This window comes from Pipistrellus kuhlii, unplaced genomic scaffold, assembly GCF_014108245.1.
Source record: "Pipistrellus kuhlii isolate mPipKuh1 unplaced genomic scaffold, mPipKuh1.p scaffold_m20_p_43, whole genome shotgun sequence".
NCBI lineage: Eukaryota > Metazoa > Chordata > Mammalia > Chiroptera > Vespertilionidae > Pipistrellus > Pipistrellus kuhlii.
In genome coordinates, this window is record NW_023425544.1 from 3,030,401 (window position 1) to 3,055,188 (window position 24,788).

The 24,788-nt window shown below is 63.8% G+C and overlaps 1 protein-coding gene across 2 annotated transcripts in view; it reads left to right on the top strand.

Annotated features, from left to right (window-relative positions):
* Positions 1 to 24,569, top strand: part of MVB12B (multivesicular body subunit 12B) — a 121,312-nt gene extending 96,743 nt beyond the window's left edge. For both annotated transcript variants that reach the window (XM_036412064.2, XM_045572057.1), the window contains exons 8-10: positions 8,702 to 8,757; positions 10,835 to 10,894; positions 22,273 to 24,569. In XM_036412064.2, the coding sequence (XP_036267957.1) occupies positions 8,702 to 8,757; positions 10,835 to 10,894; positions 22,273 to 22,359 (203 nt within the window). In that variant the 3' untranslated portion in view covers positions 22,360 to 24,569. The remainder of the gene's footprint in view (positions 1 to 8,701; positions 8,758 to 10,834; positions 10,895 to 22,272) is intronic.
* The last annotated feature ends 219 nt before the right edge of the window (positions 24,570 to 24,788 follow it).

Here is a 24,788-nt window from a genome sequence, read left to right on the forward strand (position 1 = left end):
AGGACAGTGCGGTTTCTTTCTAACTGCCCTGGAGCCCGGTCCGGGTCTCCCCTAAGACAAGCCGCTCCCCTCCTTTGAGCCTCAGGCCAGTCTCTGTCCGGCGGGGGCTGTGGGAGAGGCTCCGTCAGGAAAAGAGCTGCAGTGCCTTGTCAGCTGAGGCGCGTGAGGATGGCAATCCTGTGCGATTTTGTTGAGATGTTTTTGTCTGTGCTGATGTCACACACACAAACCCCACGCAGGAGCCGCCTCTGCATGCCCAAGCTTCACGTTTTATCGTCAGCCCTGAGGGTGGAAATGTCAGGGGCTGTTGCCGCTCTGCCTGCTCAGACCGAAAGAACCCCATTCCCACGGGCCCTCGTGTCCCGGGTCCGATGGGGGAGCTGGTGGGTCACACGGGCTTGGCCCCTGCTCACCTACGAGGCTCATGTATCATAGTTTCTTTCTTATTGCCGTGCCACCTAGTCACACGTCGTGTGTGCACACATCACACACGTGCACACATGGCACAGTGCACACATCACACGTGCCTGTCTCATACACGCAATCCACCTGTGCGTGCATTACACGTGTACACACATGCACATATCACACACACACGGCTCTCCTTCTCTCTGAGTTGTCCCTATTGCCAAACGTGGTTTCCATCCAGGCCCGGGTGAGGGCAGAGGGCCGGAGAGAGGAGGATTCTCTCCTGAACCTGCAGGAGAGCCTGAGAGAGGAGGAGGGCACAGGAGCCGTCCCTCCCGGTGGGGCCGCTCAGCGCCCATTAGCGCCTTCCTCGGCCCCCTTCAGCAGTTTGAAACCTCTCTCTCTCCTGAGAAAGAGCCTTCCTGCTTTAATTTCCAAACTTCAAAGATTACTTTGGAAATAACGTTTTTCCAGTGAAATTCCAGAGGCTTTACACATGTGTGAAAGGAGGGCTTGGCTGTTAAATGTGTTTGCTCTGCCCCTCGGTCCCTCAACTACAAAGGTGCCGTGACCGCTGTGCTTTGTTCTCTTAAACATCATTCCAGCTTGCCAACCACCCCTTCCCCCCCCACCTTGGGGAAGCCCAGGGGCAAAGTTTTACCCTGGAAAGCAATTTTCCTGCTTGGGCACCTCTCCCAGCCCCACAGCTGCTCCTGGCCCCGTCTCCGTCAGGCCAGAGCGAAGGGGCCGGATTGGCGACGGGACTGGTCACAGCCAAAGGCATCTTTTTTAATTTTTCGGTTACAGTTTGCATTCACCACTTTTTTCTATTAGTTTCACGTGTGCCAGAGGGACCTCAGTAAGGATATTTGCAGTGGCCGGGGATATGGGCAGGGTTGATTCCACCCTGCGTGTCACACAGAGACCCGGCTGAGTAATTGGGGGAGGGGGGGGGGTGACCCGCTGACTCTCTGGCGCTCCATGTTACGGGGCTTTGCTGTCCTGAGAGATTTCAGAACAATAAGCTTTGATAAACCATCTTGAAACTCTCAAAATCTCTTCCCAATCCGGTCACGGACCGTAAATGTTTTCCTGGGATAATTCCCCAAAATAGTCCCAAAGGCCCCAGTTTTAAAACGGCTCCTTTAGCACATATTTTCCCCACAAAAACGTGGTAATATAAAAGTGAAGCATTTTGACGAACTTGTAGAACTAACGATCCATAAATAAAAGTCGACGTCATTTATAAGTTATTTAAATGAATTTTGTCAGTAAAATTTAAAATTCCTCCGCATATTGCATCGCTAGTAGTAATTTTAACAGTGAGTTTGTTCGTGTAAAAAAGAACTGGGCGGAGACCAGGACTCCTCCAAGCCGGCTGTGGGTGCTGGCCCGGGCTCCGGGTTTACCCTCGGGGTCCCCACCTCGGGACGGCACACGGAGGCCGAGCGGCGGGGAGCCGGGAGGAGAGGACGCTGGCTCTGCGCCGCGGGCTTCCTCTCCCCCGGAGCGCGGCCGAGCCCCCCTGTGCCGCCGTCCCTCCGCTCCGGCTGTCGGTGCCCCTCCCAGCACCCGCTGTACACTCGGGAGAGGCTGAGAACTCGCCACCCATCTTTCTTGACTCTGCCTCCACTCTGTGAAGCTGTGTGACCGCTGTTTGCAAGTGTAAACGGGGGATGACGACGACGATGATGATATATCCCTCCCACCACCCCACCCCCCCATGGGATTATCATGTCAGCACACAGAAGGCACCCAGACCAGGGTCTGACCCAGAGCAGGATTCACAGACTGAGCTGCCACCACCGCCCTCGGGGGCTGAGGGGCCTGGTGGCCGGCGAGGTGTGGGGACAGGTCCCCGTTGCTGCAGGTCCCTGCTTGACCGTCCGAGTGGCCGGCAGCAATGCTCTGTGATCGGAGACAGACCAGGAGCGGGTGAGGGAAGAGGGGCCCACCTCCGCACTCCGGAGCCGGCCGAGCAAGGCCTTCCTGCCTTCCCCTCGCCCGCCCAGGCCTCCTCCCCTGCCCCGCCCTGCCCGCCCGGGCTCGGCCGCTGCCCGCAGGCAGAGCCACACTCGGCTCCTCGATCGCGTCTTTGTCTGAGAGCGACACTGCCAGGGAGCTGTGTGCGTAGGTTCCCACGTTTGTAATTAGAACAACTGAGAAACGATTTTCGCTGTGAAAAAAGGAATAGCTGCACGGACGTCTCCGAGCAGACGTGCTGTGAGCGTGCGGAGTGTTGTTATTTGTCGTCAGCCCAGCACCGTCCTCTCCAGCTTCACGGAAACGGAGGGACATCCTTCCTCCTCGCCCAGCGTCTTCAGCACGAGCGTCATTGCACATTTAAAGGTGACAGCGATATCCATAACGTGTTTCCATTGGATTAATAATGTTTAACGCTCACAGCAATAAAGCGAAATGTTTTCGTGAAGGTGCTTTATATCACGAGTGGAAAATCCAAGTAAAAGGCCACACACAAAACGTAATGGACGCCGAGAGCCATGCACTGGGGGAGCCGGGCGTGGAGCCGGGCGTGGCGGTGGCTCGGTGGAGCCGTGGTGCCAGGCCTGGGCCCGGGGGAGGGGCCATGTGCCCCTGGCAGCGGGCTCCGGGCCCTCGCCCACGCCCCCGCCATCCATCTCCGCCCAGCCGAGGAATATGACAATGTTAGCATTTTTCATCGCCCTGACGTTACCATTAATAAAGCAATGAGCCAAAAGGGGCTTTGCTGAGTCTGTTCTTTATGCTCCCATCACTCACGACGAGATAATTTCACACAGGATCGCTTTAAAATTAAACGGCGATAAAAGCGCTCTGCTGTTCTGTGTTCACCAGTTCACAGAAGTCTATCAAGTCATTAACGTGTCATGACAAACCGCTCGATGGCTACACGAGTAATTAATTATTTGAATAAATAACAAGTTGAACTTGGGGCTCTGAACCTCCGTGACACCCGCATCCCATCAGGGGTGTCGGGACCTCGAGGGGCGCCCGTGCGCGGAGTCGGGGCGCCAGGCCGGGCGCCGGGCCGGGCGGGAAGCAGTTCCGTGCACAGGGCTGCGTGGCGGGCCCCGCGCCCACACAGGGTTTGGTGCTGAAGGGTCCCGGCAGCGGCCACTTCAGACGCCCTCGATCAGCGATGCTCTCGGAACAATGACACCGGTGCTCACCATCACCATTCATCTCAGCGTGTTTTCCAGGATAATTACGGCAATTACGAGCCGGGTTCCTTTCTCTGCGCCCATTGTGGGGAGGAACAAGTGCTTATTATCTATCGTGGACGGTTCGCAGAGCCCGGGCTGAAGCTCTGTCATCTCCAGGCGCCTTCTTTCAGATCCTGACGCTCACGGGCGCTGAAGCCGAGGGGCGTCGGCCGGCGCTATTGTTAGGCCTGCGGGCAGCGCGGGCGGGCGTGGTGGGCACGGCGGCCGGACTGTCCGGCAGCGGGACTGCTGGGCTCGGCGGGAACCGCCATCAGGGGGCGGGCGACGCCGTGGCAGGTGCAGGCAGGTGGACGGCAGCTCACCGGTCCCCGCAGCGGACTTGCACGGCGAGCTAACGGCAGTGTTTGGAGAACACGTGTCCGTGGCATGCCCCGTAAAGGTTAACGTTAAACCTGAGATCTGGGGACCGCGTGGCACTCGGGCAGAGACGCACATGCCCCGGCATTCCCACATCGGGGTGGGTGTCAGCCTCCAGGCGCCCCTGTTCCTGGCATCCCTGGGGGCCGGAGGGGGCGGCCGGGAGCTGGGTTTGGGGAGGTGACGCAGTGCTCTCGGCAGAAGCCATTTCCACAGGGAGGTGTTTCTGGAAAGTCCTGGTGATCGGAGCTGGGCCTGTGGGAAGAGGTGGGCAGGGCAGGGCCGTGGGTCCCCAGGGGTGGGAGCAGGGTGTGGGGGAGGGCAGGCAGGGGAGCGGGCCTCACCCTCTGGCAGCCCCTGTGCGCCTGGCTGCAGCGCCTGACGTCCCCGGCGAACTTCAGCCTCCATCGGCGGACGTTCTGAAGGGAAGGGATGCGAACGAGGAGAGACACTGCGTTTGACAGTGATCCCCCAGACCCCCAGGGGGCACACCGCCTGGGCCAGGCGTGGCGCTTCCTGGTCGCGTGGTCTCAGTAGGAACGTCTCCGGGCCCACGGGCTGCCGTCCTCCCCTCCCGCCCCCCGCCTCCGGCGCCGTCTCCGTGTCCCGCCTCCGTGTCCCGCCGGGAGCTGTTCCCACCGTGTTCTCCGTATGTCCTCACTCGGAGCAAAATGCAGGTGGCCTCTGCCCCAGGCCAGGAAGCACTTGGGAAGTTTTAAAAAGCATTTCTGTGTCCGAGTGAGAATGTCCTTGTTTGTGTACGTGGGGTTCCTCGTGGGCGTTGAGTGTGGGGCCACGGCTCGGCCTGCTCACGGGCCTCCCGCCCCTGCCGCTCGAAGGCCGGGGAGCCCCAGCCTCCGGAGGCGGGTCTGCTCAGAGCCCCCTCCCCTCGGCCCCTCAGGCCGCTCTGAGGGCCCTCGGACCCCCCCCAGGACGCTGGACTGTGGGAGGGGAGTTACTCGCAGGCATTTTGTGTGGAGAAGGAGACTGAGGAATGGGGTGGGGGGGGGGGTGAACTCCCTAACTGCCAACTACTAGAAGCTCGGAGAACCTTGGTTTGTGGTGTGAAGGGACCTTATCTTAAAGAGCACGGACCTGGCAAATCACCCCGACCAGGGGTTTTCCGCCCTCGGCATCGGGCTCCTGTCCAGGGCACAGCAGGCAGCCTGGCCCGCCGAGTGCAGTGCTTGTGCGGGGCAGGCTATGCTGGCCCCTTGGTGGTGGCTCACCCGTGACACTCACAGGCCAAGCACGGACCCAGCGCCCACGAGTGGCTGGGCTCACGTGGCCCCACCCCGTGCCAGCTCCGTCCTCCCCGGGGCCACCCCCGTGGGGGCCTCGGGAGGCTCTGCGCTGACAGATCCCGCCCTGGGCTTAGAGGTGACGTGGGCCCGGAGGGAGCTGCCGGCCTGTGTGGACTCAATGGGAACGTTGTCAGCGAGCAGACAGCCGGGAGGCGTCTTCAGATTCCTCCGAGAGCATCCCAGCGCGGGGCCCCAGGAACGCGGGGCCCCTTGGCGATCGGGTTTGCAGGGAGCTTTGAGAAATGGCTGGCGTTCTGCACGAACTGTGAAGGGCGTGAACCAGGCAGGCGAGGGAGGGGGTGGCGGAGTCTGATCACTGACCGCTGAGCCCCAGCAGCTCCCAGGCCCGCAGGCCTTGGCTCTGAGATGGTCGTGCTCCCCGCTCATGTGCGCTCACTAACTCCGCTCGGCAGCGGAGCAGATAGCGACGAGGTGCTGGCCGTGGAGTCTTCTCTTCTTTATTTTATTTTATATTTTTACCACGTGGTTTTGTGACTGTCAGGCGTGTTGAAAAGAACGCCTGTGTTGCTTGGAGCCGTTGTGGTGGTGGAGACATCAGTGGGGAAGGGGCTGGCGGCCCTGAGCCACGTGGGTGCCCAAGGCGATGGGGGCCCTGGCAGAGCCCTCGGGAGGCGGTCCGCGGGGGCTGGGGTCGCGCCTGCAGAGATGCGTGCTTGGAGGGGGACTTCAGGGTGGCTCTGAGGGGGCCGCCTTGGCCAGTAAAATTATACTTCTCATCGGAAGGAAGACACAGGGGCTGCACCCCATCGCATGGCCAGACAGAGTACCCACAGGCTCATGGCATAGCCACCTGTGCCGCAGGAGTCCACGTTCACGTCCAACAGACTCGGCGTGCAGGCTGGCCCCCTCCCCACGCGCAGCGCCTGGGCGTGCAGGCCGGCCCCCTCCCCACGCTCAGCGCCTGGGCGTGCAGGCCGGCCCCCTCCCCATGCTCAGCGCCTGGGCGTGCAGGCCGGCCCCCTCCCCACGCGCAGCGCCGGACGTGGGGGCAGCTGGGAGGGAAGTCCCACCCCCTCCCTCCTCCTCTGACGCCGGGCCAGCTTTAACACCGTAGCGGGTTCGAGCTTTGTTTGTTTAAACCTCGCAGGTTCCCGGTCTCCTGGCCTCAGCGCCCGGCTGCACGGAGAACAGTTGAATGAGCTCATTGTTTCCTGTTTTTCCTTTAACGTATTTTACAAACACTCCGCTGACAGGCCTGACACGCTGATTCCTATGCAGCCGCGCTTCGGTGTGGGATTGCAGCATTAATAACAGAGTTCCACGCGCCCTGCCATCCTTAAGCATGATCGTTATGATAAAGGGCACACTCTTAATTACAGGCCTGCTTAATTACAGCCTGCCACGGCTCCGTTTGTTTAGGAGAATGCTAATTGTGCTCGGGCCCGCGGCACTTCCCGCTTCCATCGGCGGAGCTGGCTGGCTCGGCACGTTTTGTTCAAACTGCCACCGAAAACACAGGTAAAAAGCGAGATGAGATTGGGAAGCACTCTGCCGGCGCTCAGAGGCCCTTCCCGCTGTCTGTCACCTTTCCTTTCTCCCCACAGCAGCCCTGAGAGAGAGAGCGCGCTGTGCTGTCCCCATTTTACAGACAGGGTCACCGAGGCTCCCAGAGCTGAGGCAGCCTACTGGCCGCACACCTGCCACCTGCTCCGTTGACCCCCAGCCCGTCCTCCCGCCACACCCTCCCCAGCAGGCCTCGGGCTCGAAGCCTGGCTCCCTCCAGCTCTATCATTGCTCTGAGCCTCAGTTTCCCTAATAACAACCTGCAAGCCACCGTGTGAGGGTTACCCAGTCTGGGATCAGTGCCTTTGGATGCCCCCTCCCCTCCCCCCGCCCCAGTGCGGGAACGGCGTGCGCCGGCCTCTGATGTTACACCAGCATACTGTGTAAGTCCTCACGGGTATCGCCGGGCAGCCAGAGAGATGGCTCCAGGTCAACACCGATCTGTCAGCCAGCTGCTCGGGCACCGAGTCCAGCCAGTTAGGGATTCCCCGTCACACGGTCAGCTGTTTATCCGTCTCGTCCACGTGGGTCACACGCGATGGCTTTCCCATGTTTCGCAAAATCCACATCCCTTCCTCCCACCGTAATCTGTGACGTTTCGGTTTTTTTAAATCAGTGCCGTTTGGCAGGCAGATTGTCAGTTCGGCAAACTCGCTGGCGCCTGGGGGCTCTGCCGGCGCGAGGAGCTCCGCCGGGGTTGGGAGTGTCCAGAGCGCACTCCGTCCGATCCCAGCCACGGGGCCCAGCCAGCCAGTCGCCTGCCTGCCTTCCTTCCGAGTGTGTCTCCGTTCCCTAGAAGCCTGTGCAGAGCAGGTGACTGAGCTCGGAGATGAGGTGGTGCTTCGTCCCAACGCCTCCCCCAGCTCCACACGCTGCCTGGGCGCCCACAGGGCCTCGCCTCTGGCTCCGCCTCCGGCCGCCTCGGGGTGCCTCGCCCCACACCTGCTCGCCCATATGGGGGTCAGCCCGCTGGTCCTAGCCCCCACCGTGCGGGTTCTCCGGTGTGGAGGGGCCTCTCCCTGGCGGCAGGGGCACTGTCTCCCCCTCCCTTCAGTCTCTCAGGAGCTAAGAGCAGGCCTTGGAAAATGCTACGTATGTGGGTACATGTGTGTACACGTGTGTATAGGTGTATAATGTAAAACGTGAATATGCAGTAAGAGAGACATGACACAGTCCATGTTTATCTCTGAAAGTGGGCATTGTACGGGGTGGCAGAGGTAGGCTTACGTCTGATTGTGTGGAAGCAGACACGCAGGTTGTGGTGACCGCTGCAGCTTTATTAACTCACAAAACGTCCGCAGTGCGACGTACATAGAGGTACATGGAATGCTACTGCTGCTAACATGTTCCAGTTGCCTTTTTCTGCGTCTTTTTCTCCTCAGTTTTTATCCCATCCTTCCGAGCCCCACCAGCCACCTGGGAGGGCCCTCCCCGCCCGTCGCAGCTGGTGGGCAGCAGCTGGCCAACAGTCCAGGGGCCACCACGGCCACAGTGCAGCTGTGTTTCTAGATCTTTCTCTGGAACACGTGACTGTCAGTTGGAAGGAGGGATAAAACCCGATCCCGGACCTGAGGGCCCCAGGCTGGATGTGACCCTCAGCTGAGAGCGTGTCTGACGGCCCCTCCCGGCTCTGCCTCAGGCCGGGGCAGGCTCCGGGCGGTGCGGGGCCCTCGCTCGCTCCGCTCCGTCCACCCCGCTGCCCGCTCTTCAGGGGACGCAGTGTCTGCTCCGCACCAGCCGAGCCCCGGGGCAGGGCGGTGCCTGGACTCAGGCCCTGCGTGCGGGTTGGCTCCAGCAGGGCCTGGCTGTGCTGTCTCTGCCGACGTCTCGGTTATTTAACCTGGTGGTGTCTACAACGCCCTTCTCTCTCCTCTTCTCTTGCAGCAATGGATGGAGTGCCCTTTATGATTTCAGAGAAGTTTTCTTGTGTTCCGGAAAGTGTAAGTGTCACGCACGACTTCTCCCCTCCCCTCCTATCCCCTTCCCTTCCCTTCCTCCTCCCAGTCTGAGCCCCCCCTGCCCCGGGCACGGCCTGCAGGCTCTCCTGGCGGCCCTCACACCCTGCCCCTTGGGGTCATTTCTGCTGGCACATCTATCCCCCCGTCCCCCCCACTCCCCTCGGTTGGAAGCTCAGCCCTGCAGCCAGCGACAGGCTGCCTGAGGCGGGGAGAGCCAGGCCCCTCTGAGCCTGGGGGCCGGTGCTGCCCCGTGTAGGTCCTTGAGATCGAGTGAAAGGGGGAGCGGAGAGGAGGGGAGCAGAGTGACTAGCAAACCCAGATGCAGCCAAGCCTTGTTGCTTCGGATGTGATGGTTAATTGGACTGAACTTCGCTTGGTGTCCGAGTTCAGCTTAATTTGGGGTTTTTATTGAAGGATGATGACGTCCCACCGAAAAGGGAGGCTGCCTCGTTTTCCCATTGTGATTGCTACTCCGTGACCCCGTGTCCTCTGCTCTCTCGGGGGGCTTTCCATTGACTGCCAGCCTCCCCACCGGCCTCCCACTGCCCGGGAGCCAGCCAAGGCCCGCGCCCGCCCCGCTGCCTTTAGGACGGGGTCTGCGTGGCTGCCGGGGCCTGAAGGCAGCGCTCAGACCCGAGAGGCCGGCGCCCACCACCCGCCCGGCCTGGCACCCGCCCCGCCTGCCCCCAGGCTCCCCGGCTGCCTGCCCCCCGGGGCGGCAGTGGCCCTCGGCCCGCCCTGCAGGCCGGGCCCACGCGGGCCCATAGCCGGTCCCCGGGGTTCTGTCCTCCTGGAGACGTTTGCTCTAAGAGCTAATAACCGGGAGGGCCTGGGGGGCACCGGCTGGAGAACCCGTCCGCGGTGTTCTTGGATCGGACGTACACATGGCGGCTGAGTCTCCACCTCCATGAAATACAGTCGGCTCCTCCGAGCAGCTTCATCCCGAAAACGCTCCTGACTGACACTGGAGCACGAGTAACTCCGCCGACTCCGGCCGCGTTGCCATGGCGACGCTGGCGCCTCTCCCGCCCGCCCCTGGGAGAGGCCCTCTGTCCTGCGCACCCGCTCCGGCCGGGAAGCCCAGTGGGCAGCGAGAGCTAATGACACAGCAGCTGGGCCTCCGCCGGAGCCCGGCGGCCGGGCAGGCGGCCCACGCGTGCGGCCTGGCAGCAGCAAGAGCCAAACTGCTTCCCGGCTGCTGGCAGCGGCCCGGGGCCCAGGCCTGGCTCGGTGGCCCTGCCCCAAGACCGCCCTCGCTAATGGCTGCTGCCCGGCGCTGCCGACTCAGCAAGTGCCCGCGGCGCGGAGCAGGCCGAGCCGGTGCCAGGAGCTCCCCGTGCCCCCCTCGCCCAGTCCTCCCCCAGCCCGGCCGGCCCGCTGCTCCCTCGGGCGAGGCGAGGAGGGGGCGTGGAACCGAGGCCGGTGTGAATCCGGGCCTCTTCCCACCTCGTCTCACAGGAGACCCAGCCCGGCTCCACTCTGCCCCTCGGCCTGCCGCTCAGAGCCGGGATCCCGGGGGCAGGAGGAGGCTCAGCCCGCTTCTGGGCCTCCGCTGGCTCTCAGCGTGCTCGGCTTTCCATGCCTCCTGTTGAGAAGCATCTTTTATTAAAAGGTCCCCCACGTTCGTGAAATTACAGAAACACCCACCAAAATGCGGCATTATTTTCCACCACCTTTCGTTTCACAAGTGATCGCTGATAGGCAGTGATTTCACACCCCTGGCATTTCCAAAGGCCTGGAGCTCCCCCAGCTCCTGCCTGGCCCCCAGTCCGGGGGAGAGCTCACCGCCTGCTCCCAGGGCCGCGGGAGGAAAGCAAACCGTTTCCTACATGAAGCGGGCGGGGAGGGGTCCCTGGTGACAGGCCTGGCTTCGGACGGCGTGACCCTCGGGCGCTGAAGGCGGGTGACTGAGCAGTGGTCCCCCCCTGCCAGCCAGGCTTCCGGAAGAGCCCGCGCTGGTCCCTGCAGGGCCGGGGAGAGGGCGAGGGGACCCCGGATCACACGGGGGTGAGGGCACGGGCTGTGCCTGCCTAAAGGGCGCTGTGGCCTGTGCTTTCAGATGCAGCCCTTTGACCTGCTGGGGATCACCATCAAGTCTCTGGCGGAGATCGAGAAAGAGGTAAGCCGGGGGTGGGGGGGGGGGGTAAGCTCGGGGGAAGGGGGCTGGCTGCCACGCTGGGGGTGCACACAGGATCCCCGTCAGCCCCTCTCCCGGCGCCGGCTCAGCCTGCCTGGCGTGGGCCCTCCTCGGTGGCGCTCGGGTTGTGGGAGGGGGCTGCCTTTGGTCAGGGGCACAGATGCAGAGACTCACCTGTGCTTCATGCCTGTCAGGGCCCCTCCCTGGTCTCCCTGCTCCCTGCCCCCAGGGTGAGGAAGGAGAGGGCCGGCCCACATCCAGCCCCGGAGGGGCCGTGGAAGTTTCTGAACGAAGTTTCTGAGTGGCAGCACCTGAGGTCTCTGGCTCGCGGGCCTCCCTGTGGCCCTGGGACAGGCCGCTCCGTGCCTGAACCCCATCGCCCTGTCAGCCTGGAGCCTGGGGTCAGGGCCTGCGCTGACACCCTGGACAGAGACGGGATTCACCCGGTCGTGGTGGGCCCCACGGAACCCCAGTGAGCTCAGAGGCAGTGTGGGCGAGGCTCCCCGTGCGCGCCTGGGTGTCTGCGGGCCGTGGGGGCCCGGGAGGCAGCGGGCAGGGGAGAGGACAGCGGGCCAGCTCTGCCCCCGGGTGTGACCTGGGGAACGTCTCCCGATGGCCCGCCCGCCCGCCCGCCCGCAGGTCCGAGCCCTGGTCGGCAGGCAGGACCTCCCTGGCGTGTCCGAATGAAATCACCCCCGGGAGGGCGTGTGCATGCTGTCGAGCAGATCTCAAAGAAAAAGTCACTGGAAAGGCAGAGAGTCTCGACCCAGAGACACGCTCGGGCCACGCGGGCGGGTTGTTGAAAGTGAACGAAGCCGCGGTTAATAAAAACGTTACAGCCACGCTCCTCGCCGCCCCTCCTCCCCCGGCCACGGCCCGCCGCCCGCTCCGCCCACGGCTCAGCGCGGGCCTGTGCCAGCAGACGGGCCCCGGGCCTGAGGAGGTTTGTTCCTCTCCCCTCACCTGGAGGGGCCCGGGGTGGCCAGCGGCAGGAGCGGCAGCACCTGAGGTCTCGGGCCCGCGGGCCTCCCCGGAGCCGTGTCCCCCTCGGGCCTCACTGTCCTCCCGCCCAGGCCCAGGCGCTCTCCTCGGAGGGCCGGCCTGTGATGGAGCATCTTCCCTCCCGTGAGCCGGGCTCGCACACGCCCGTCTCCGCCGCTTCACGTCCGGGAAGCAGTCGCCCTGCTCCACCCGCTGGATCCTGTCCCGGCAGCGAGCCCCGTGGCCGTTACTGTGCCCGGGCCTGTGGCCCTCCGCCGGCCCCTCCGCCTCCCTCTCCCCCCGTCCCGCTCTCGGGCGCGGTGGCCGGGAGAGGGCCCTGCCAGTGGTGGGCTTCGTGCTGCGTGCAGGACGGCCGCTGAGTCCTGTGCCGGACGGGCCTGGGGGGCCGGCCAGCTCCACGCACAGCCTCTCGCGCCGCCGCCCGCCCCCATGGGAACCACGCTCCCTCCCTTCGGGGCGCCGCTCCCACCCAGCGAGGGGTGCTGGTCGCCACCAGCTTCCCGGGGGAGCCACAGCCTCCATGTTCACGGCTCCGAAGCCGAAGACAGGGAGCGTCTAATTAGCAGAGGGACGGTCTAATATTAATCACTCCCTTAAAAGTGACAAGGGAGGCAGCACGTTTAACCACTTAATGGCTACAGGTTTTTACGGGCTGCGTGTGCGGGCGTGTTTAATGAGGAAGTTACAGATCTGAGGGAGCGTAGAATTTTAATTTTATCCCTAAATATTTTCCCTGTCCCCGTGTTTGCAGTCAGCCCTCCAGAGCGCAGTCACGTGGAGCGTTCTTTAAATGAACATATTTGCTAACTGGCATGATTTCAGTTTTTAAAACATTGGTTCCAGCAATTAGGCCTTTTTTTTCTTCCAGTTCCCAAATGACTAGAGAAATTCGTCTTGATTATAATTGCTCTTAGCCACGCATATCTAATTTGTGTCTTTTTAAGCGTTAATTAGTAAACAGTCTGCGTTGACATCTTTATGTTTGTGTGTTGAAAAATGGGGCTTATTGCTTATGTAGCTCGGGGCCCGCTCCACAAGCACCCACGTCGCGACATGAGGGGGCGGGGGAAGCTAATGGGACGCATGTGGCAGCTCGAGGGGGAAGGGGCTTTTGAATTCAACTTTTGGGCGTGCAGGTTCCATCGGCTTCTGCTGGCCCCTTCTCCCCACGGCCGAGCTTCCGTGTGGCTCTGGAACCTGCACGCGCGGGCGGAAAGGGAAGCGGGAGATTTTTGCATCAGTAATGAAATGGCAGAGTCCCAATTCTATAAACGCAGAGTGTTCATATCCCAGCACAATTGTTCCTTCTCTGGACTCTGGAAAGCTTTCATTGTGCTCATTAACGTGAAGGAAGTCTGTGCAGGGAGAGGCCGCAAAATGCGTGGTCCCTTTCCGCCATCTAGTGGTCACGTCTTAAACTGCAACAGGAAATAAGCCGCCTCCTCTCCACTTGTGAGATGGAACCTTTCCACCATCCAGACTTATCTTTATTTATATTTCAGTAAGGAAGCTGATATAAAGTAGGAGTTAACCTTTCCCCGCCCCCTTTTCTTTATATTGCTCAGGGGCAGAGCCGCCACAGGTTCTGCAGGTGATGGCAGAGTGGAGGTGATCCCAGCCCAAAACAGAGACCTGATGTCGTTCGGTGGGTGGCCCTTGGAAGGCCCAGGAGAAGTGCTATTCTCACTTTGAAACGTGGGAAGCAGCTTGGGGCCCCCCTCAGGACTCCGACCACCATTTAGGGACCATTTTAGGCCAAAGACACGCCTAGTTCTCCCCCCATAAATCCTGGCAGGTGTTCTGGGCAGTTTATCACCCTAAGCAGCTCCCCTGCCAATCAAAAGCGACTTGTAACATTTAATGCTTTCCCCGAGTTCAAAGGCTTCACATGTTTATAAAAATGCAAACATTTCAGACACATAAACTTTCCCCACACTCCACTCCTGAGAGAGAGAGACACACACACACACACACACACACACGCTCACAGTTTACACGTTCCCTGTCCCTGGTTACACACACACCCACACACACACACGGGCTCACAGTTTACACGTACCCTGTCCCTGGTTACACACACACACACACGGGCTCACAGGTTACACGTACCCTGTCCCTGGTTACACACACACACACACGGGCTCACAGTTTACACGTACCCTGTCCCTGGTTACACACACACCCACACACACACACGGGTTCACAGTTTACACAGTACCCTGTCCCTGGTTACACACACACACACACACACACACACACACACGGGCTCACAGTTTACACGTACCCTGTCCCTGGTTACACACACACACACACACACACACACGGGCTCACAGGTTACACAGTACCCTGTCCCTGGTTACACACACACACACACGGGCTCACAGGTTACACAGTACCCTGTCCCTGGTTACACACACACACACACACAGGCTCACAGGTTACACAGTACCCTGTCCCTGGTTACACACACACACACACGGGCTCACAGGTTACACAGTACCCTGTCCCTGGTTACACACACACACACACACACACACACGGGCTCACAGGTTACACAGTACCCTGTCCCTGGTTACACACACACACACACACACACAGACACACACGGGCTCACAGTTTACACGTACCCTGTCCCTGGTTACACACACACACACACACACACACACACACACACGGGCTCACAGTTTACACGTACCCTGTCCCTGGTTACACACACACACACACACACACACACACGGGCTCACAGTTTACACGTACCCTGTCCCTGGTTACACACACACACACACGGGCTCACAGGTTACACAGTACCCTGTCCCTGGTTACACACACACACACACGGGCTCACAGTTTACACGTACCCTGTCCCTGGTTACACACACACACACACACACACGGGCTCACAGTTTACACAGTACCCTGTCCCTGGTTACACACACACACACACACACGGGCTCACAGTTTACACAGTACCCTGTCCCTGGTTACACACACACACACACACACACGGGCTCACAGTTTACACGTACCCTGTCCCTGGTTACACACACACACACACACACACACACACGGGCTCACGGTTTACACGTACCCTGTCCCTGGTTACACACACACACACACGGGCTCACAGGTTACACAGTACCCTGTCCCTGGTTACACACACACACATGGGCTCACAGTTTACACGTACCCTGTCCCTAGTTACACACACACACACACACACGGGCTCACAGGTTACACAGTACCTTGTCCCTGGTTACACACACACACACACACACACACACGGGCTCACAGTTTACACGTACCCTGTCCCTGGTTACACACACACACAGGCTCACAGGTTACACAGTACCGTCCCTGGCTGCACACGTCCCGTGCACCTGGCCGTCCTGCCATGTCAGAGCGCACAGATCTGCCCCTCCTTCCTGAGGCTGCATGTTTCCCGGATGATAATTTACGCGATCCCCCCTGCCTGGCTTGTGAGCTCCTCCCGTTACTTGCCGTCTCGCTGCTGTGGTGCGTCTCCTTGTGCTTCGCCAGCCTTCGTTAGGGTGTATGTCACCGTCTTCCTTCCCGGAGAAAGGAGTGTGCCTTCTGGACCCTCCTCCAGCACGCGAGGTGCCTGCTTCCCCCGTGTCTAAACGTGAGCACCTTTCATGTTTACTGCTCGTTTGTATTTCTTTTATGAGTGTCTTCTGTTTGGACCCTTTGCCTAATCTCCTCTGTCGCCTTCTTTAGCTCTTCTCATTCATTTTTAAAGAGTTCTCTGTGCTCTTTATAACAACCTTCTCTGTTCTGTGCACACACACACACACACAGGCAGCTTTTCACCTTGTTAATAACACATCCTACTAAATTTTTTCATGGGCAGGCTAATTTTTGGCTTTAGATCACATTAGATGATTATAAAAATACTCCTATTTTCTCCTACCCTTTTGTACATTAATATATTAAAATATTAAATGCTTCTCAACCCCTCAGTCCACCTGAAATGTATTGGAAGATGCGGACGAGAGCCATATTTAGTTTATCTTAAAGCGTTACCCAGTTTTCTTGCGTGGGTTATTTTCTTCAGTAAGTTTTAAACACGATCTCACCGTACACAGCCACGCACCACGGGCACGACGGTGGGCCCGTAGATGGTGCCGGAGCGGGAAGCTCCTGTCGCGTGACATCACAGCTGTCCTCACCACCCGTCCGGGCGGTGCCGTCGGTGGGGTGTGCCACCTGCTCGCCAGTCGCACACCAGTGTGGCAGGTACGACAGGCAGAGTGCGTAAGACTTGGTGATGATGATTGGCTGTTCCTGGTTTGTGTATTTGCCTACTCTGTTGTTTTAGAGTGCGCTCTCTCTCCATGCAAAGGTGTTGGCTGTAGAACAGACCCTGTTCCGGGGCAGAAGCCGCCCACTCGTGCTTCCCGCACCGCCCGGCTGTGCGTTCTCTCTCCTGCAGCGTCAGTCCCTGTGGTTCTGCACGGGCGGGCGGCGCGGGCGGGGGTGCCGGCCGTGCCCGCCGGGTTTGCTCAGGGCCCCGAGCTGCCCCCACACACAGTCGCTCAGGACGTGTCTCTCAGAGGCTTCCCTCAGCGTCACGTGGCACGTGACCGACTGGCTCCTCGTGAGAGTTAGTGAAAGGACCTTCTCCTGGCTCTCCTTTTGTCATCACAGTTTCGAGTCTTAGAGCTCGGTGATAAGTCTTAATGATGGGGCCAGCTCTTTCCCCCCAAACTTTCCTAATTATGGTCACACGACCGTTCCCCAGCGGAACCTCAGAGCCGTGCTGGGCCCGGGGCTCCCACAGCTCCGTTCGGCTCCTGTGCCAGGGAGGGCGGGACGGGGGCGCCATCGGGAGCCATCGGGAGCGTCTCCACAGCCTGCGCCATCCCTCGGCGGAGCAGGAGGGTTCTGTGCAGCCTGCGGTTCCTGCCGGTCCTTCCCGGGGTGTGTGTGTGTGGCTCTTCGCTCCCTCCGCTGTTCTGTGACTCCCCTATCAGAGCTGCGGGCCTGGGGTCGGCTCCCGCCGCCCGCTGTTCCTGACGGTTCCTCGGCGGCTTTTCACGGCGGACAGGCCCCAGCCCCGGCCCCCCCTCCGGTGTCGGTCCCTCGCTCGGTGCCCGCGCCTGGCCAGCACGGCCGGCCACATCCCTCCGTGCCGCCGTGTTCTCAGTGCAGCTTCTAACTGCAGCATCCATCCAGAGGCTGCGCTCTGGCTTGTCCTGTGTACGGACGTGTCCCTCTTTCTCTCTCGTGTTGAAGAATTAGCCGTCTATTTTTGTTTTCCTAAATGTTTTTATTAGAAATGGATGGTGGCTTTTGATAAATGTCTTTTAATCGTCTTCCGAGATGCTCATTTTTCCTCCACCAGCGTATTAACGTGGTGGCGATATTAATAAGCTCCTCGTCCGGAAAGCCGGCCCCCGCCCCCTGTGGTCCCCGCGCAGCCCCCGGGCCCGGGCCCGGCCCCACCACAGACAGGAGCGCCGGGCCGGCTGCAGATGGCTGCTCGGCGATGGCGCCGGCGGGCCCATCTGGGCGATCCTGCTGCTCGCGCCTGCTCCCCGGTTCCCTGTTATGTTCGGGGATCTTCCATCGCCCCCAGACTGAGCTTTTGGACGGTTACCTGCGTGTGGGGAGAAGTGAGCAGGAAGGCGAGCTGAAGGGTGGGAGGCCCCTTCCCAGCGGGGCCACAGCTTCTCCTCCTCCTCCTCCTCCTCTTCCACCCAAACCAGCCGAAAGCAGGACCGTTCCGGCGTCTTCCGCAGAAAAGCTCGGGGAGGAGACGGACAGACAGACAGACATCTGGGTGTTAGGCCATGGGCGGCAAACTCGTTAGTCAACAGGGCGGCAAGCGCAGTTTTAGGCGATTCGCAGGGAAACTCGGAAGTGCTGGGGCCCTGACGGGGAGCCTGGCGGTCGTGGAGGAGGGGTGTCTGTTTAGCAGGGGTGGGGGGGACGTAGGAGTCACAGACCCCCCTGCACGCCCCGGGTTCGGGCGGGACGGGGGGACTGCTGAGGGGGAGCAGGCCGAGGCCCGGCTGTCCCAGCGGCTCACCAAGCCCTTCCCGGGCGGCTCTGTGCCCAGACGCGGTGCTGCTCCCGGAGGTGGGCCGGGGCCTTGTCCCATCCTCACCCGGGCGAACCAGCGGTGAGGGGCCGGGAAGCGGTGAGGGTCCGGGAAGCGGTGAGGGGGCTGGGAGAGCCCGCGGTGAGGGGCCGGGAAGCGGTGAGGGGCCGGGAGAGCCCGCGGTGAGGGGCCGGGAAGCGGTGAGGGGCCGGGAGAGCCCGCGGTGAGGGGCCGGGAAGCGGTGAGGGGCCGGGAGAGCCCGCGGTGAGGGGGCCGGGAGAGCCCGCGGTAAGGGGCCGGGAAGCGGTGAGGGGGCCGGGAGAGCCCGCGGTGAGGGGGCCGGGAGAGCCCGCGGTGAGGGGCCGGGAGAGCCCGCGGTGAGGGGGCCGGGAGAGCCCGCGGTGAGGGGCCGGGAGAGCCCGCGGTGAGGGGTCCGGGAGAGCCCGCGGTGAGGGCGCCGGGAGAGCCCGCGGTGAGGGGGCCGGGAGAGCCCGCGGTGAGGGGCCGGGAGAGCCCGCGGTGAGGGGGCCGGGAGAGCCCGCGGTGAGGGGCCGGGAAGCGGTGAGGGGGCCGGGAGAGCCCGCGGTGAGGGGCCGGGAGAGCCCGCGGTGAGGGGCCGGGAGAGCCCGCGGTGAGGGGGCCGGGAAGCGGTGAGGGGGCCGGGAGAGCCCGCGGTGAGGGGCCGGGAAGCGGTGAGGGGCCGGGAGAGCCCGCGGTGAGGGGCCGGGAGAGCCCGCGGTGAGGGGCCGGGAGAGCCCGCGGTGAGGGGCCGGGAGAGCCCGCGGTGAGGGGGCCGGGAGAGCCCGCGGTGAGGGGGCCGGGAGAGCCCGCGGTGAGGGGCCGGGAGAGCCCGCGGTGAGGGGGCCGGGAGAGCCCGCGGTGAGGGGCCGGGAGAGCCCGCGCAGGGACCGTGGTGGCCGGTGCTGGGCTGGGCTCTGAGCCCGGTGCTCACGTGGGAAGAGCAGCACCAGCTCCGCGGGGCGTGAGGATCTGTCCCAGCGCTCACTCTGCACCCGCAGCTCCTGCCGCCGCCCCCGTGGAGGAGCCCGAGGCAGCCCGGCCTCAGCAGGCGCGGGCGGCGGCCAGCGTGCCCCTGCTCCGGGGTTCTGGGACCCCCTCCCCCGGGAAGGAGGGCAGCCTGGCTTCCCGCAGCCCGGGGCGTCCGCTCCCCAGGCTGTGAGGTGACCCTGTGGCGCCACACCAGGCGCGAACGGCCGCGGCAGGCACAGCGGCAGGACAGACCGGAGGCCGGGCCTGCCGAGCCGGCTCCCCCCTTTCCTCCCCTTTATCACCCCTCCCCCCCCCCCCGCCCGGGGCGAGAGGACGCCCACCGCCCTGAGGGGCTGAGCCTGGTGGTGAGCACAGCAGGTCGGGCCTGGGCTGAGCGGCCAAGGCCGTGCCAGGCAGGGCCGCTGCTCAGAGCCCGCCCCCGCCCCCGCCCCGCCCCCTCCCTCTGACTGTGCAGGGACCCTCCGTGCCCCATCCCAGGGCCAGCCCTGAACCAGACCCTCCCCGTGGCCGGAGTCTGGCACCTCACCACCCTCCGTCCGTCCGTGGCCCCCGCCGGCCTTCCCGGCCCCTCACTCCCCGCAGCGCCCTCCGTGCTGGCGCCCCCTGCTCTCCCACGTCCGCACTGCAGCCCCTGAGGAAGTGCCTCCTGCTTCCCGGGCCGTGACCCCTGCAGTGTGGCGTCCCCGCAGCCCCCAGCTCTGAAAAGAGCTGCAGACACCCCAGAGCGCCCCCTTCCTGCAGGAGCTCGGGCGGCTGGACCAGGGGGTGAAGGGGAGGGACCTGCCTTTCTCTGGAATCTTCCCAGCCCAACGCTGACGCCGGCCCCACAGGCCGGGCCCCACCGGCCCTGGGCTGGCCGAGCCTGGTCCTGAGGGGAGGGCGGCCTCCACAGGAGCGAGCTGTGTTAGTGAGAGCGGGGTGGGGTGGGGCCACCTTTGGCCGGAGGCCCGGAGGGACAGCCGGGCTCCGGGTGCCTGGACGCCGTGGCCTGCGTCCCCCGCGGCCGGGGTGCCGCTGGGAAGGTGGGAGCCGTGTGGCTCAGGGTCTGAGGCTCCGGTGCAGGGTCCCCGGCCTGGCTGGGCCCTGACAGTGATGTCTCATTCCCCTGGGCGCGGCCGCCCAGGCCGGTGCTGCTGCTGCTGCTGCTGCTGCGGTGGCGGCCTGTGCCCACCAGAGGGCGCCAAGGCCCGGCGCCGCTCCCCTGAGCCGGCTCTGCAAACCCAAATTCTTTTTAATTGAAAAATTTTTTAATTCAAAAAGGATTTGCTGTTTGTAGGCAAGTGCAGGTTTCCCTTCCGCGGGAGACTAACGTCCTGAGCAAACAGATCTGGGCCCAAATCCTCCTTCAAAGGCGCTCGCTGTTTGCCCGGGGGATAGGGGCTTCCAGAGGCGGCCTAGTCTCTTGGGCAAACACTCTGGGCCCCGTCCCGCCCAGACAGCGTCGTGGGAAGGGCGATCCCGGCCTAAGGGGGATTATGTCCGGGGACATATGTTGAAATTTCATTTGGGGAGTTAGAGAAAACAAGAGGGGGGGGTCCCATATGACCTAAAAGGGAAAATCCCCAGGGCAGAGGTGGGGGTCACCAATCTGTGCTGCGCCCGGATCCGGCCCCCTCGGGAGGGGAGGGCTGTGTGCGCTCTTGTCCGCTCTCCCCACCCCGCCCCGCCCCTGCCCAGACTGAGAGGGGGGGGGGTTAGCAGTTCATCCCCTTGAAGGCCCATCTGTGCCTCCTGCCTAGGGACCTGCCCCGACTCCTGCCCACAGGGACTGGCCCAGGACTCCCTAGCCCCGGCCGGCACTGCTTCTCCCTGCGGGGAGTGTCCTGATCCCGCTGGGCCCCCGCCTTCTCTGCGGCCGCCCCGCTGACACCCAGGCAGCCGCGGGCTCAGGCCTCTGGCTGTGGGCATCGGAGCTCCTCCTCCGCCTCCACCTCCACCTCCCTCACGGGCTCTGTGCTGACCAGCCCCCAGATCCGCCGGCCGCCCCGTGTCCCCACCGCCCCAGCCCCGCAGAGCCTCCAGGGGGGGTGATGCCCGAGGGCCTGGGACCGGCCCCGCTCCCTCGTTTGAGAGGCGCCTCGCCCTGCTGCCGCCCAGGCAGGCGTCCTCCGGCCAGTCTCCAAGCAGCCGAGGGGACGCCCCAGCCTCCTGCACCCCCAGACTCTGGGTCCTCACCCCAAGGCCAGCCCGGCCTCTCCTCTCCCCACCGTGTGCTTTTCCTGCACATCTCCACGCCCGTCACTCCAGCTGCCTGACCCCAGTGCCTCCTCTCCACCCCTTCACCCAGTGCCACGTCCCCCGCAGAGGGCCCCTTGGCGCTCCTTGGCCACTGAGCAGAGCTCTCCTGTTCTCTCCCCGCCTCCCCTCCTGTGCGCTCACTGGGTCAATGGCCCGGCGTGCCCGCCCTCCGCCCTCTCCTGGGCTCTGTGGCCCCAGCGCCCAGCGCCCGGTGGATTAGCTCAGGCCGCCCAGGAGGGAACACTTACTGCTGCGATGCACCTGAGCAGCCACCAGGTGGCGGTGTTGTCCCGGACTTCGCCCGGAGGCCGCTGCCTCCCTCTGCATGGGTCTGCCAGCCGCCTGGGAGCTGGACCGGAGGTCCTGGCCTGAGCCCTGGTCCCTAGAGAGAAGAGTGACCCAGCTGGTACCCAACAGACCTGGAGGCCAGGGGGGGTCAGAGGTGCACACCTCACCCCACCCTCACAGCAGCCCTGGGGGCGCAGGCTGTGACTCCCCTCTTTGTTGAGGTGTAATTGACAGACAGTGTGTTCATTTCAGAGGTTTGAGGTTTGTATGTATCTCAGAATGGTCAGGCTCCTTCGCATCCGTCACCATAGTTACAGAATCTCTTATGTTGAGAACTTAGCACCTTTCAAATACACAAACAGTATTAGCCATAGTCACAGGCTGTCCTCCATCCCCGAGGCTTTATAACCAGAGGTTTGTACCTTTAGGCCCTTCCCCTTCCTCCCCACCTCGTGTGAGTGTGTGTGTGTGTGTGTGTGTGTGTGTTTCCTCCCCCTCCCCCCCCCCCCCCCCCGCAGAGCAGCCCGCACGGGGTCAGATGGCGCGTGTTTGCCGCTGGCGTCATGGCTGAGGCTCTGCTGTGCTGGGGTCCCCCTCAGTGTGGGGCAGGGAAGGGGGAAGCACAGGCCTCAGAGACGAGCAGGCGCTGCGGCCCACAGGCCCACGCTCGCACCCGGGTCCGTGTGCGCGCACAGGGCCGGCGAGGCCCGCTCCTGACGCTGTCTGTCTGTCTGTCCGTCCGTCCGCCCGCCCTCCGCAGTACGAGTACAGCTTCCGCACGGAGCAGAGCGCCGCCGCCCGGCTGCCGCCCAGCCCCACGCGCTGCCAGCAGACCCCCCCGTCCTGAGGCCCGGGGCCCGGCCGCCTCCGGGGAGAGGACCACCGCCGGTGCCCGCCTCGCCGCCCCTGCCCCCTCACTGCCCGGCCGGGGGCGACCGGGCAGCCGAGCTCCGCCGGTCCTCAGCCGGCCCGACGTGACCCCGCCCGGGACAGCGTGACCTGACTAACCTGTGTGTGCCGCCTGCCGCTCCGGCGTGTCCTCACCGAGCCCTCGCCGGGCACAGTGACCCCTTCCCGCCGGGCGGCTCTGCACAGGCTCCACGGCCCCGAGGACCGCTGCTCCCGCCGGACTCCGAGCGGGACTCGCACTGGATCCCCCGGGACGCCTGAGGTTGGGGCCGTGTGCCCGGTGCTCCCCGCTCCCCCACACCCCCATCCCCCCAAGGGCTCGTCCTGCGGAGCCCACGTGCCATCACGGTGCCAACTGCCTCTGCCGGTGCCGGCCCCCAGGGGCCGCCCTCGGCCTCCGCATCCTGCCGGCCCCGCTCACAGGACCATCATCAACATCCGTCCGACCCTGGTCTGACTCCTGCCCCCAGCGCTGGGGGCACGGCACCCTGTGGGTTCACCGCGACGCCCGTCTGCCTGGGAGTGGTGCTGCCGCCTCTCGCCCCAGGCCCTGCCCATCGGGGGGGTCACAGGAGGCTGGGCTTTGGACAGAGGTTTGGGGTGCGTCTGGGCCGGGCAGGCAGCACGGGAGCCACCCCAGGGACAGGGCCCCCTGCGGGCCCCGTGGGCACAGGAGCCAGCCCCCAGGCAGGACGCGGGCGGGCGGAGAGCACCTTGCCCGCCTGCCCCGGACCCCCCCTTGGCCTTCTCTGTCACACCTCCCGCGCTGCGGGCACGTGCGGGCGCCTCGCGCCCCAGACTGCGGACACCCGGGAGACGCCGTGCTCCCTCGCGGCCAGTGGGGGGACGTGCTCGGCTGGGGAGCTGGCGGGCTCGGGCGCCGCGGGCAGAGCTGGCTGAGCTGCTGGGGAGCGAGGGAGCCCGTGGCCCGGAAAGCGTGTCCCCTGCTGCTCTGTGGGCGGGCGGCTGTTCACACCGGTGACTGGTGACTGGATGGCCGACGGGGCTGTCCGCTCCCGTGGTCCGTGGGCCCTGGCCCGGCTGCGAGGTGGCCCCCCAGGGGCACCCCGGCCCCGCCGCTGCCTGGTGCCTCAGCAGCTCCAGGGGCCGGTGCGGGCGTCAGGAGGTTGTGTGGTGGCTTCCAGGCAGCTCCTGACCCTGTGAGGGGGGTGAGGGGAGCAAGCAGGATGACCGGCTTCCTGGAGGGCACTCCTCTTCACACCCACTGCCGGGGGGGCGGGGGGGGAAGGTACTCGGGAAGGGGAAGGCTGCGGCCCTCCCTTGGCCCCTGCGTCCCCCCATCCCAAACCGCCCCCCCCCCTCTGAGAAGACTGAGCGAGCACAGCACCCCACCGTCTCTGCCCTCTGACACCGGCCTCTCCGTGGCCTGGACGTGGCCAGCAGAAGCACCTGCTGCAGGTCGTCCTGGGAATTTTCGAGAAGGCTCCCACCCACCCAATCCTCCTCAGCCCGATCCTCCTCCACTGGGTGAGGGAGACGAGGTCAGGCCCCGCTCCGTGGGCGGCTGCCCCCCCGGGCGGCGGGGAAGGACCCGTGGGCCGGACGCTCGCCACGCCTGCCCCCTGGCCGGGCCTCGGCCGGCACAAGCACATTTCTCCCGTCGCCCCTGGAAGCAGACACACCCGACTCGGACGCTGTTTGCAGTCCGACCGACAGAGCGGCCGGGACTGGCCAAGGCACAGGCTGGTGAGTGGCAGAGACAGGGTTTGGGCAGAGTCTCTGGGCCCCGGAGCCACGGTGCCAGCCCCCCTCCATAAGCACATGCCTCGGGCAGGGCCAGCGGGGGGCGCCAGCCGGCCGCCCATCATATGCCAATCGGCTCTGCGGAGACCCGGGCCCGAGAGCGAGGGCAGGCGGCCGGACAGCGCGCTGAGCAGTCTGACTGCCCGGCCCGCCGTGCCCTCGGCTGGAGGAGGGCTCCCAGCCCCGGCCGCCCGGTGCCCACCGCCTGCGGCCGCCCGCCCGGCCCCGGCCGCCGCGCTGTCACCCCCGAGTGTGGCCACGGCCAGTGCTCGCTCGTAGGAACGTATTTATTCGAGGCGACTCCGGTTGACAAAGGGAAGTTTCACTGTGTGATCGTCTGTCTCCTTAATGTAATTTGTTAAATAAATGTTCGTTTTAACCTTTTCCCGGCTCCTGCTGTCTCTGAAGCTCCTGATAGAGCGCCCCGGCCTGCAGCTGGTCCCGACCCGTAAGGGGCAGACCCACCCCCGGCCTGCCGCCTTCTGGAAAGAGCCGGCGGCCGCCGCCCGGTTCCGCTTAGAGGGGCTGGTCCCGGGCCGGAGCCTCGGGGCCGAGAAAGGCCGGCTCACTGGGCACCGGCTGAGGGAACGCTCTGAGCAGGAG